This window comes from Oryctolagus cuniculus, chromosome X (genome assembly GCF_964237555.1).
Source record: "Oryctolagus cuniculus chromosome X, mOryCun1.1, whole genome shotgun sequence".
NCBI classification, from domain to species: domain Eukaryota; kingdom Metazoa; phylum Chordata; class Mammalia; order Lagomorpha; family Leporidae; genus Oryctolagus; species Oryctolagus cuniculus.
The window spans coordinates 78,131,654-78,144,774 of NC_091453.1; the positions used below are offsets into that span (position 1 = coordinate 78,131,654).

At 40.8% G+C, this 13,121-nt stretch overlaps 1 protein-coding gene across 2 annotated transcripts in view; it reads right to left on the minus strand.

The window, feature by feature from the left end:
• The window catches only part of LUZP4 (leucine zipper protein 4), a 32,945-nt gene that overhangs the window by 16,717 nt on the left and 3,107 nt on the right, over positions 1-13,121 (minus strand). For both annotated transcript variants that reach the window (XM_051827278.2, XM_008272906.4), the window contains exons 2-3: positions 3,942-4,052; positions 1,030-1,145 (exon numbers count right to left, since the gene is read on the minus strand). In XM_051827278.2, coding sequence (XP_051683238.1) covers positions 1,030-1,145; positions 3,942-4,052 — 227 coding nt within the window. The remainder of the gene's footprint in view (positions 1-1,029; positions 1,146-3,941; positions 4,053-13,121) is intronic.

Sequence of the window (13,121 nt, forward strand, 5' to 3'; positions counted from 1 at the left end):
TTGTGAAGTACAAAACTAACTTACTAGAATTACAAAGCAACATTGAAAACTATTCAGGGGCCTGTGCTGTAGTGGGTAAAACAGCGGCCTGCAGTGCCGGCATCCCTTATTGGTGCTGGTTCGAGTCCCGGCTGCTCCACTTCCTATCCAGCTCTTTGCTATGGCCTGGGAAAGCAGTAGAAGATGGCCCAAGTCCTTGGGCCCCCGCATCTGCGTGGGGAGACCCGGAAGAAGCTCCTGGTTCCTAGCTTTGGATTAGTGCAGCTCTGGCCATTGTGGCCATCAGGGGAGTGAACCAGTGGATGGAAGACCTCTCTCTCTCTCTGCCTCTCTGTATAACTCTGACTTTCAAATAAATAAATAAATATTTTCAAAAAATCAATTTATTCTCTTTCTCTCCTACTGCCACATAAACTATTTAAAGCAGGTTGTTCTGATACCATAGTGCCTGCAGGGGATAGGCATCGAATCAATGTATGTTCAATCAATTTAACTTCTTCAAAATAAACAACTTTCATTTACATACTTTGACAGAAATGATTTAAGGTCTCTGTTGTTTTTTGCTTTTTACTAAATGACTATATAACATTTTAAGAAGAATCACTTCAGAATAGGCCAAATAGACACACTAACACCAATGTTAACCTGTGAATCTGGGTATGAGAACATATAAAATTCCTATCCCATGACTGACTCAACCATAAAAGTTTAGATGAAATGAATTTGTAATTATAGTCTGTCCCACCTGATTGTACCAGAGTGCATCAAATCTAGTTTCATGTGACTTCCAGCTTTCAAAGACTCACTATGAAGATAAATATGATAATGTACAATCACAATAACCAATTGTTTATTTTGGCATTTTATAAATTCAAAATTTAAGTAACTATTGAAAATAGCAAAAAAAAAATGTTTAAGACACTACAGATAAATACTAAGAAACAACCGCTGTTCTCAACAGAATTAAATATTTAGAAATACATTAAATTTGGGTTCTTTAATATCAACTAAATTTTGGTATTTATTTACCTGCTCAGTTGAAGGCAGCCTGTTTAAAAGGTTTTGTCCGAATCTGAATCCAGACATCTCATGGTATATTTTATTATGATTTCTGTCCTCAAAGTTGTTTCTGAATCTTGGGTATCCTTTGAAAAATAATTATTTTCTGTATTTTCAGTCAGTAAATTCAATGTCTTTCCAAAGTACTATGATCTTTTAAAATAATTTTAAAAAAATTTTAAAATTTTTAGTTTTTAACAGATTCAACATGATTTGTAAATACAAGTCTAAGAACATAATGATAATCCCTCCCTCCCTCCCTCCCTCACCCTTTCTTTCTCCCTTTCTTTCAGTTTTTGAGATAACATTTTAAATTTACATTACAGAAAAAAGCTCAATACTTCACTGAATAAAAGATTTAACAAGTAAAAAGCACAAAGACCCTAGTTTAGTGGGAATATAGACAATAGCTATAAACAATAATTGAGTGGAAAAATTACTATCTCACTCATATACAGTAAATTTTAAAGTAATCACAGATAGGATCTAATTTTTTCAAAGCCATGCACTGGGCTTTGCAAAACTTTTTATATTTTATTATTCTAATATCATCTAGAAGTTTCTCTGAAATTGAGAACACTCTTTGCCATACTATTTCTATTTACTTATTTCAACAGTGACATTTTCTCTGTGTATAATACCTCAAATTTGGTTCTACATACCAAAGTTGGGAATACTATCTGAAATTAATTGAAGCAATACTTGAATAGAAAAAGGAGAAATAGAGAGAAGCTGTTTGCTTTATAATAATCATGTTGATAGTTGCCTCAATTGTCTTCTTTGCTTTGAATACAAAGACACAGCTTAACAGACTGTCAAAGACTCTAATCTCTAAAACACTTACAAAGATCTATTTTAAGTTTGATTAGGAGCATGAGAATGCCACGTCACCATTTTTAGCTTCTTTGCTCTTATAACCACCATCCTACCTGTTCTCAGAACAGGCTAAGCCACTTTCTTTTGGCTAAGCCAAAGACTGTAATGAAGCTGAGTAAGCAACTGGCAGGGGCTTAAAGTATGCACAAGGTCAGGGTGAGTCCAACCTGTTAATCAGACCATGGAGACTCAATTGTTGAGCTAACTTCTCTACTATGGCAATCTTCAGCCCAATCACATTAAACTATGCACACCACATTGTCCAATGCGATCAGGGGAACATAGGACATTCTTCATGTTCTACCCTGTTCTCATCCTATAACATTCCTTTCTTCAAAATCTGGACGTCATGATGTCCAGAGTATCAACCATGCTCTTCCTGTATTGCCTTCTATTACTGAAGGATTGTACTAATCAGAGAGGCTTGTAAGCAAGTTCAAAGCACTCTCAGCCCATAATGTTTCTTTCACATTATAGAAAAAAGGCTTAATACTTAAGGTAGCAACAGCAAGATAAACTACTTTAATAAATGCTATTTCAGTTTCAGAGACATGTAAAGCAGTAGTGTCATCTCTGATTGCTCATCCTGCCCTCCCTTAGAGAAGTAACACATATAATAGCCCTTGTCCTGACTGTTGATGTACAATTTAATACTTTATCCCTTCTAGTATTTTTTTTTGTTCTAGTTAATGCTATTGGTTGAACTCTGTAATCAACACACATTTATTCTTAGCTGTTGAAATTTAACTGAAAAGTGATCCCTGTTAAATATAAGAGTGGGAATAAGAGAGGGAGGAGATGTATAATTTGGTACATGCTCAATCGGACTTGCCCCAAATGGTGGAGTTAGAAATGTGCCAGAGAATTCCAATACAATCCCATCAAGGTTGCATGTACCAATGCCATCTCACTAGTCCAAGTGATCAATTTCAGTTCACAATTGATCACACTGATAGGTCTAAGAGTCAAAGGGATCACACAAACAAGACTAGTGTCTGCAAATACTAACTGATAGAATAAAAAAGGGAGAGAATGATCCAACATGGGAAGTGGGATAAACAGCAGACTCGTAGAATGGCAGATGTCCTAAACAGCACTCTGGCCTCAGAATCAGCCCTTAAGGCATGCCGATCTGGCAGAAGAGCCCATGAGAGTATTTTAGGCAAGGAAAGCCAAGACACTCTGACAAAAAATAAATAAATAAAAAACTAAAACAAAAAAAAAAAAAACAAAAAACACACACACACCTAAATGAAAGGTCTCTGCGAGTGAGATCCCAGTAAAAAAAAATGGGCCATCAAAAAAGGAGGTACCTTTCTCTGAAGGGAGGAGAGAACTTCCACTTTGACTATGACCTTGTCTAAATAAGATTGAAGTCAGCGAACTCAAGAGGCTTCCATAGCCTTGGAAACTCATGACTAGGGCCTAGAGAGATTTCTGATGCCATAAACAAGAGTGTCAAATTGTTAAGTCAACAAGAGGAGTCACTGTGTACTTATTCCTTATGTGGGATCTCTGTCCTTAATGTGTTGTCCAACGTGAATTAATGCTATTACTAGTACTGAAATAGTATTTTACACTTTATGTTCTGTGTGGGTGCAAACTGATGAAATCTTTACTTAATATATACTAAATCAATCTTCTGTGTATAAAGATAATTGAAAATGAATCTTGATGTGAATGGAATGGGAGAGGGAGCGGGAGATGGGAGGGGTGCGGGTGGGAGGGAAGTTATGGGGGGGTAAAAGCCATTGTAATCCATAAACTGTACTTTGGAAATTATATTTACTAAGTAAAAGTTTTAAAAAAATAAAAATAAATTAAAAAATTTGTTTTCCATTTGACATAGCATAAATTCTAACCAGCCCTGTATGAGTCCATGACCAGGAAAAAGAAAACATAATACAACTTTAGTACATCATTGCAGGTTCTTGAATTACTTACCTACGAACTCACAAAAATTTCAGACTCTTTTTTTACCATATGTGATTCTTAGTATACTTTACCTCTATGCAAGTGATACTTATGAGAGTATGATCGCCATCTTGAACCTCCATCGATCTGTCTATCTTCTTTCTTTTTTATGAGTCCTATATTTTTAAGGATTATAATGTCATCTGCATGAGAAAATACATCAAAGGTGTTACCAGAAAAAGCCAAATAACAAAACATGCCTCAAGTGAATGATATATGTTCTACCTCATCATATTTCAATGTATTTCTAAAAACTGGTAGCCCCAAATAATGAAACTATAACAGAGCTCAAACAATAAAAATATATTAGAACTAACTTCCTGGAAGAATAAAGTAACATTCTTTTCTTTTTATTATGTGAGAGGCAGAGGGACAGAAACAGAGAATGAGAACAAGCAAATTTCCATCCAATTGTTTGTTCCCCAAATGCCTGCAACAACAGGGGCTGGACCAGGCTGAAGCCAAGAGCTGGGAGTGAACCAGTGTATGGAAGACCTCTCTCGCTGTCTGTAATTCTGCCTCACAAATAAATAATCAAATCTTTAAAAGGAGAAAAAGAAAAGCATGAGCTTCTTCTGGGTCTCTCACATGGGTGCAGAGGCCCAGGGACCTGGGCCATCCTTCTACTGCTTTCCTAGGCACATTAGCAATAAGCTGGATCAGAAGTGGAGCAACTGAGACTTGAACCAGTGCCCATATGGGATGCTGCTGCAGCAAGATGCAGCTTAACCTGCTGTGCCGTAGCGCCGGCTCCTGTTGCAGGCATTTGAAGTATGAATCAGTGGATGGGAAAAATAAAACAAAATGCAGTATTTACTAAAAGTGGCTGAGAACCATCTTTAATTTGGAATGGAAACATTTAACAGAAAAAGCACCAATCTCATTTTAGAGAAGAGAAAACTGACACCTAGAGAGAGGAAGTGACTTACCCAAGGCTTGCTAATGACAGAACTTGGGATTAGAATATAAATCTTCTAAACATAGAAGGACTGGAATGTCATGCTAAGATTTTTGAACCTCATTCTAGAGGTTATTGATTATCTGTCCTGGCTGTGCATCCAAATACCTTGGGGAGATTCAATAAATGGGGCCTCTATCCAAAATTATGACTCAGAAAGACTACAGTAGGAGTCAAGTACTTGTATTTTTAGAATTTGTTATTTTAAAGAGAGGGGAGGGGAGGGAAGTAGAGAGAGGGTAAAGGGGAGAGAAGACAGGGAGATTGTTCATCCTTTGGTTCATTCAACAAATGCATGCAACAGCAAGGGCTGGGCCAGGCTGAAGCCAAGAGCTAGGAACTCAATTTGGACCTCCTATGTGGGTGGCAGGGAGTTAGTACTTGAACCATTATCAGCTTCCTCCCAGGATGTACAAAAACTAGAAAACAGAACTGGAAACAGAGCTGGGACTTGAACCCAGGCACTCTGATATGGAGTGTGGGTGTCTCTGCATCTATATCTATATCTATATCTTCTATATCTCTATCTATCTATCTATCTATCTATCTTTTTAAAAGTCCTCCAAGTAATTCCGATGTTCAGCTAGGATTATCAACATTTGCTGTGAGCAATGGAGAAATCTTTGAAGAGCACAGAGTGAAATTATAAACATGAAGGTTTGGGAAAACCTTAATTGTGATAGGCAATAGATTACAGAATAGTGAGATTACAATAAAGAAAAGCATGGCAGAGGGGGTTATGCAGATGGACTGTAATAGTCTAAGAGTAAAGAGATAGTTTTGGAGTAGGGTGGTATCGGGGAAAAAGGAGAACACAAACTCTCTATTCACCAGGAACATTCCCTCCAGGTCCTACCCCATCCTCACCCTGTTCCACTCATTCTCTTGCAAGCAGAAAGCTTCTTACAAAATTCTCACTGCACCAGCAGTTATCAAAGGTTTTCCCAAGTCACTGAGGAAACAGGGACAAATTAGGAAGGAGGAGGAACCTGCAGAGGCACCCTTAGAACTGACAGAGGGAGACGCCTTCCTAAATACATTACTGGAGAAAACAATATTTTAAGTAGCTATTGCAATCTGAATATCAGTACCTGATGCTTGCTTTACGTATGTGCATTAAGTGAACTTTTGTGCACTGCCCTAGAAAGCTATTCATCTTTTATTTTATGGGGGAAACTATTTATGCATTCAATAGCTGGCAGAGAAATGCAGTATCGGAACACAACATATTGCCAGCTGTGAACTGCCTGTGTTTGATTAAGTACCAGCCAAATGAGAAGAAATGTCCCAGGACTGCAGATAAAAAAAGACTACTTGGTCCTGGAACAGCTGCAAAATCTTTGTGGCACAGGTGGGCAAGATGTACAGAATCTGAATGCGGGGAAATATCTGGGCACCCCAGGAAAGAGAAACACAAGAAAAGGTTTACAGCCAGGAATGAATATGGTAATATGTTCAGGGAGATGAGCTTGGCTAGAATGGAAGATGAGTGCTGAGGTATTACAGAGGAAGAAGTTAGACAAATAAAGTAGATGCAAATGATGAAAAGCTGTGTAAGCATCTCAATATAAGGGGTCTTCAAAAAGTTCATAAAAGTGTGTGCTATGAGAAAAACTATGCATGTATTTCAAGAATGTTTTTTGCACAGTAATATGGACAGAAGGAAACACAAGTAGTGGGAGTTATGAAGATGTGATCTCTAGCACAAGATTATGTCAATGTTTAAATAACAAGCACTTATTGAACACATCCTGTGAGTTTGAACATGTCTTAAGTATCACATAAAATTGGGAAACTGATCAATGCTTTTAATTGGTACGGAATAACTTATATGATTGCTACATGGCTATCTGAAAGAAATCATCATCTTGTCTATTATCTGATGATTTTAACTTCATTATTGACTGTCTTTAAGTTCACTTTTTAAGATGGTTTGTTTGTATATTTATTTGACAGAATTAGAGAGATCTTTCATCTGCTGGTTCACGCCCCAAATGGCTGCAACTGCCAGGACTAGGCCAGGCTGAAGCCAACAAGGACAGCAGAGGTCCAAGCATTTGGGCCATCTTCTGCTGCTTTCCCAGGTACATCACAGGGAGCTGGATTGGAAATGGAGCAGCCAGGACTCGAACCAGTGCCCATATGGAATGCTAGCAGTGCAGACAGTGGCTTAACCTGCTATACCACAGCACTAGCCTGAGTCCACATTTTAAAAAATTCACTTATTTATATATTTGAGAGACAGAAACAAGAGATTTATTAAGACAGAGAGAGAGAGAGAGAGAGAGAGAGAGAGAGAATATGCCCCCATCTGCTGGCTCACTCCCCAAATGCTTGCAATGGTTGGGGACTCAAAGCTGGAAGCCAGTAATTCCATTTTGATCTCTCACATGGATGTCAGGGATCAAACTACTTGAACAATCACTGTTGTCTTCCAGGATTCACAATAGCAAGAAACTGAAATCAGAAGTCAGAGCCTGGAACCAAACCCAAGTACTCTAATGTGGGACATGAGTATGCCAGTGGCTTGACAGATTGGCCAAATGCTCACCCCTAAGTCAACATTTTAAAGAAATTGATTTTAACAAAAGTGGTAAAGCTGCTTGAACTGCAACACTGAGTACAAATTAAAAGTGAATGATTAAGTGCATTGAATATAAAACTCAACCTTTAAAAATGTGTTATTTTTTCAAGTTGAGTTCTGTGTGGCTCCCAATAAAATAGCTTTGTATAATATAGGTCTTTTATCTCATTTCTTCCCAAATGCTGACTATTCTATTTCTCTTTGTACTTACAACACAATATAGTGTCACTAGTTCTCTGTAATGTAGAGATCAGTATTTAAAATGCCAACGGTAATAAGTATGAAATTTTAACCTTTAAGGTGCATCAGATTCAAAAAGAAGAAAAAATACAAACTTCAGTTATATAATCTTTTTTAAATATTTATTTATTTGAAAGAATTACAGAGAGAGTTCTTCCATCCCCTGGTTCACTCCCAAAGGCACCAATGGTGGGAGCTGAGCTGATCCAAAGCCAGGAGCCAGGAGCCTCTTCTGGATCTCCCTTGCTTGGGCAAGGGCCCAAGCACTTGGGCCATCTTCTACTGCTTTCCCAGGAGCATTATCAGGGACCTGGATCAGAAGTGGAGCAGCTGGGACTCGAGCCGGTGCCCATTTGGGATGCCGGTGCTGCAGGCCAGGGCTTTAAATCCACTCGGTCACAGCACCAGCCCCCAGTTATATAAACATTCATTCTATGCTGCATTTTCTAAAAATAGACCTAGTATTTGGGGTTTAATATTCCATATTAAATTCACAAATTTCCTAATTGAAATGCAATTAAAAAGATGGTAATAGGCATCCAGCCCCTTCAATTAGAAATGTACCATGAAGGATGAGCATTTGGTATAGCAGTTAAGATGTCACTTGGGATGCCCACACTCTATATTGGAATGCCCAGGTTTGAATTTTGGCTCCACTTCTGATTCCAGGTCCCTACTAATGCACATCTTGGTCAATAGCAGTAAAGGCTCAAGATTTTGGTCTCTGTCCCTTGCCTCTTACCTGGAAGATCGAGAATGCTACTTAGAGAAAACATGCTTTGGCTGCCTGCAGTGCTGGTATTCCATATGGGCGCTGGTTTGAGTCCCAGCTGCTCCTCTTCTGATTCAGCTCTCTGCTATGGCCTGGGAAAGCAGTAGAAGATGGCCCAAGTCCTTGGGCCCCTGCACCCACGTGGGAGACCAGGCAGCTGCTTTATCCACTATGCCACAGCACTGGCCCCAATAAACACATATATTTTATTATATTTTATTTTAAAATATTTATTTATTCAAAAGTCACAGTTACACAGAGAGAGGAGAGGCAGAGAGAGAGAGATCCTCCATCTGATGGTTCACCCCAGATGCCCGCAACGGCCAGAGCCCCGCAGATCTGAAGCCAGGAGACAGGAGCTTCTTCTGGGTCTCCCACGCAGGTGCAGGGGCCCAAAGACCTGGACCATCTTCTACTGCTATCCCAGGCCACAGCAGAGAGCTGGATCGGAAGAGGAGCAGCCGGAATTAAAACGGGTGCCCATATGGTATGTCGACGCTTCAGGCCAGGATGTTAACCCACTGTGCCACAGCAATGGTCCAACACATATATTTTATTTTATTTTTTTATTTTTATTTTTTGACAGGCAGAGTGGACAGTGAGAGAGAGACAGAGAGAAAGGTCTTCCTTTTGCCGTTGGTTCACCCTTCAATGGCCGCCACAGCTGGCGCGCTGCGGCCGGTGCACTGCGCTGATCCAAAGGCAGGAGCCAGGTACTTATCCTGGTCTCCCATGGGGTGCAGGGCCCAAGGACTTGGGCCATCCTCCACTGCACTCCAGGGCCACAGCAGAGAGCTGGCCTGGAAGAGGGGCAACCGGGACAGAATCCGGTGCCCCGACCGGGACTAGAACCCGGTGTGCCGGCGCTGCAAGGCAGAGGACTAGCCTAGTGAGCCATGGCGCCGGCCCCAACACATATATTTTAAAAAACTGTTTAAAACACTGCTTAAGGTGCCATGTGAAGAATTATTTCTTTTTGTTTTAATTATTTATTTGAGAGACAGAATTACAAACAGAGGGAAAGACAGAGAGAGAGAGACAGGTCTTCCATCTGCTGGTTCATTCCTCAAATGGCCGCAAGGGCTGGAGCTGGGCAGATCCGAAGCCAGGAGCCAGGAGCTTCTTCCAGGTCTCCCATGTGGGTGCAAGGGCCCAAGGACTTGGGCCATCTTCCACTGCTTTCCCAGGCCATTAGCAGGGAGCTGGATCGGAAGTGGAACATCCAGGACTCAAACCAGTGTCCACATGGGATGCCAGCGCTGAAGGCTTTAACCCACTGTGCCACAGTGCCAGCCCCATAAATAAATCATAAAAAAAAAAAAAGAAATGTCAAGCAGCCATGATTTGAACTGGTGCCGGCATGGGATGCCAGCGCCACAGGTGGAAGCTTAACCTACTACACCACAGCGCCAGCCCTCCAAGAACTAAAATTTTTATATAAATTATATAATTTTCTTGTGAAAAACACAATTATTGCATATAGCATTGTATTTTAAGATGCATTGAAAACATTTTTAAAAACAATTTTTCTCATTTGAAAGGTAGGGTTACAGAGAGGCCAAGGCCGAGAGAGGTCTTCTATCTGCTGGTTCGCTCCCCAAATTGCCGCAACGACCAGAGCTGGGCTAATCCAAAGACAGGAGCCAGGAGCTTCTTCCAAGTCTCCCACGTGGGTGCAGTGGCCTAAGCACTTGGACCATCTTCCACTGCTTTTCCAGGCCATAGCAGAGAGCCAGATTGGAAATGGAGCAGCCAGTTCTTGAACCAGCACATGTATGGGATGCGGGCACTTTAGGCCAGGGCTTTAACCAGCTACACCACAGTACAGGCCCCAGAAAGCACTATTTATAAGCATTTAAAATACACCACATGGCCCCAGCCCAGCACCCGGCCAGCTGTTGTGGGCATTTGGGGATTAAAACAACAGATGGTAGCTCTTGCTTCATGTCTCTGAAATAAACAGGTAAATAAATTTAAAAACACACACTTTTTATAAAAAGATTCATTTATTTATTTGAAAGTCAGAGTTACACAGAGAAAGAAGAAGAGGTGGCGGGGGCAGGGAGGGAGGTCTTTCATCCGCTGGTTCACTCCCCAATTGGCCAAAATTGGGCCACCTTTTTTTTTTTAAGATGTATTTATTTATTTGCAAATCAGAGTTATATAGAGAGGAGAGGCAGAGAGAGAAAGAAAGAGAGCGAGAGAGAGGTCTCCCATCCGCTGGTTCACTCCCCAATTGACTGCATCTGAAGCCAAAAGCCAGGAGCCAGGAGCTTCTTCCGGGTCTCCCATGTGGGTACAGGGGTCCAAGGACTTGAGCCATCTTCTACTGCTTTCCCAGGCCATAGCAGAGAGCTGGATCTCGAACGGGCACCCATAAGGGATGCCAGCACTTCAGGCCAGGGCATTAACCCACTGCGCCACAGTTTCAGCCCGGGCCATCTTCTACTGCTTTCCCAGACCATAGCAGAGAGCTGGATCGGAAGTGGACTCAAACTGGCACTCATATGGGATGCTGGCACTGTGGGTGGCAGCTTTACTGCTACACCAAAGTGCCGGCCCCAAAACACACACTTTTTTTTTAATTTATTTTTTTAACTTTTATTTAATGAATATAAATTTCCAAAGTACAGCTTATGGATTACAATGGATTCCCCCCCATAACGTCCCTCCAACCCGCAACCCTCCCCTTTCCCACTCCCTCTCCCCTTCCATTCACATCAAGATTCATTTTCGATTCTCTTTATATACAGAAGATCAGTTTAGCATACATTAAGTAAAGATTTCAATAGTTTGCTCCCACACAGAAACCTAAAGTGAAAAATACTGTTTGAGTACTAGTTATAGCATTAAATCTCAATGTACAGCACACTAAGGACAAAGATCCTACATGAGGAGTAAGTGCACAGTGACTCCTGTTGTTGACTTAACAAATTGACACTCTTGTTTATGGCCTCAGTAATCACCCTAGGCTCTTGTCATGAGCTGCCAAGTGGAAAGAACCGGTCATCAAAGAAGGAGGTACCTTTCTCTGAAGGGAGGAGAGAACTTCCACTTTGACCATGGCCTTGTCTAAATATGATCAGAGTCGGTGAACTCAGGGGGCTTCCATAGCCTTGGCAGCTCATGACGAGAGCCTAGGGTGATTACTGATGCCATAAATAAGAGTGTCAAAACACACACTTTTTATAAACATCGTTTCCACCATTAATGTTTAAAGCAAGAAATCTCAAAAAAGTTAAATGACTTAAGTTCCTCTCAATTTAAGTGTGTTGATTTTGCTTTGTTTTTTCTTAAATGTGTACTCATCCATTTATTTGAAAGAAAACCCATAGAAAGAGATTTTTCATTTGCTGGTTCACTTCTTGAATGCCTGCAACAGGCAGGGCTGGACCAGACTGAAGTCAGGAGCCAGGAACCTAATCTGGGTCTCCCATGTGGGTTCCAGGGACTCAAATACTTGAGCCATCTTCTGCTGTCTCCTTGCCACATTAGTAGGAAGCTGATCAGTAGAGAGGCAGGATTCCATTCTTGGCACTCCAAGATGGGATCCAGGCAGTGGCTTAATCTGTTGCACCGTAACACTGCCCCTCCTCTCAATTTTTTGGAGGTTCTAACTTTACATACTTTCAAAACACTTAAAACATGATGCGATTACATGTATATACTTAGATGCCCCTCCAATAGCCCAGCCCTAGCTGTTTTAAGCATTTGGGGAGAGCCAGTGAATAGGAGCTCTCTCTGTTTGTGTTTCTCTCTGCCTCTCAAAATGTGAAACAAAACAAAAATACCAGTAAAATTACAGGACAGGACAAAACAAAACTACTAATAAGGGGGAAAAAAAAAGATGAGGCTGGTGCTGTGGCCTAGGAGGTAAGCTTCTGCCCGCAGTGCTGGTATCCCATATGGGCACTGTTTCAAGTCCCAGCTGCTTCACTTCCAATCCAGCTTCCTACTGGTGGTGTGGGAAAGCAGTGGATGATTGCCCAAGTGCTTGGGCCCCTGCATCCATGTGGGAGACCAGGAAGAAGCTCCTGATGGGCCCAGCTCCAGCCATTGTGGCCATCTGGGGAATGAACCAGCAGGCGGAAGACCTCTGTCTTAACTATGCCCGACAAATAAGTAAACAAATCTTTAAAAAAAAATACCAAGAGTGTACTTAAAAAAAAAAATACCAAGAGTGTAACTAGCTACTCCAGCTTGCCAAATTGCTGCCTACCCAAAACTGAGACTTTAGGTATGTGTGAGTATAGTTCAAAAAGGTCATGGAAAAAATGGAATTAAAAGATAAGGTTATTTTGGTGCAAAAAGTTTGAAAGTCATACGTAGCTTTTTCACAATACACATTTTCCATGATTTTTGATGACCCTGTATGCATGGATTTATATTTTTTTGATCAGACTAAATATATTTTTACTTTCATTTCTACGCACTTTGTGAAGTGCCTTTGTATAACATTTATTCAGTTTTTCCCATTCCAGCTTTGTACACATTACCAGTATAATCTCATTTAATCCCCAACGAATCTACAATGCAGACACTATGCAGACAAGCAAACTTAGGCTCCAAGAAATGCAACAACTTGCACAGGTTATGTCAACTCCTACAATTTTGGGACCAGGCCACACTGTGACTTGGTCCTTATTTTTCTGAACCTT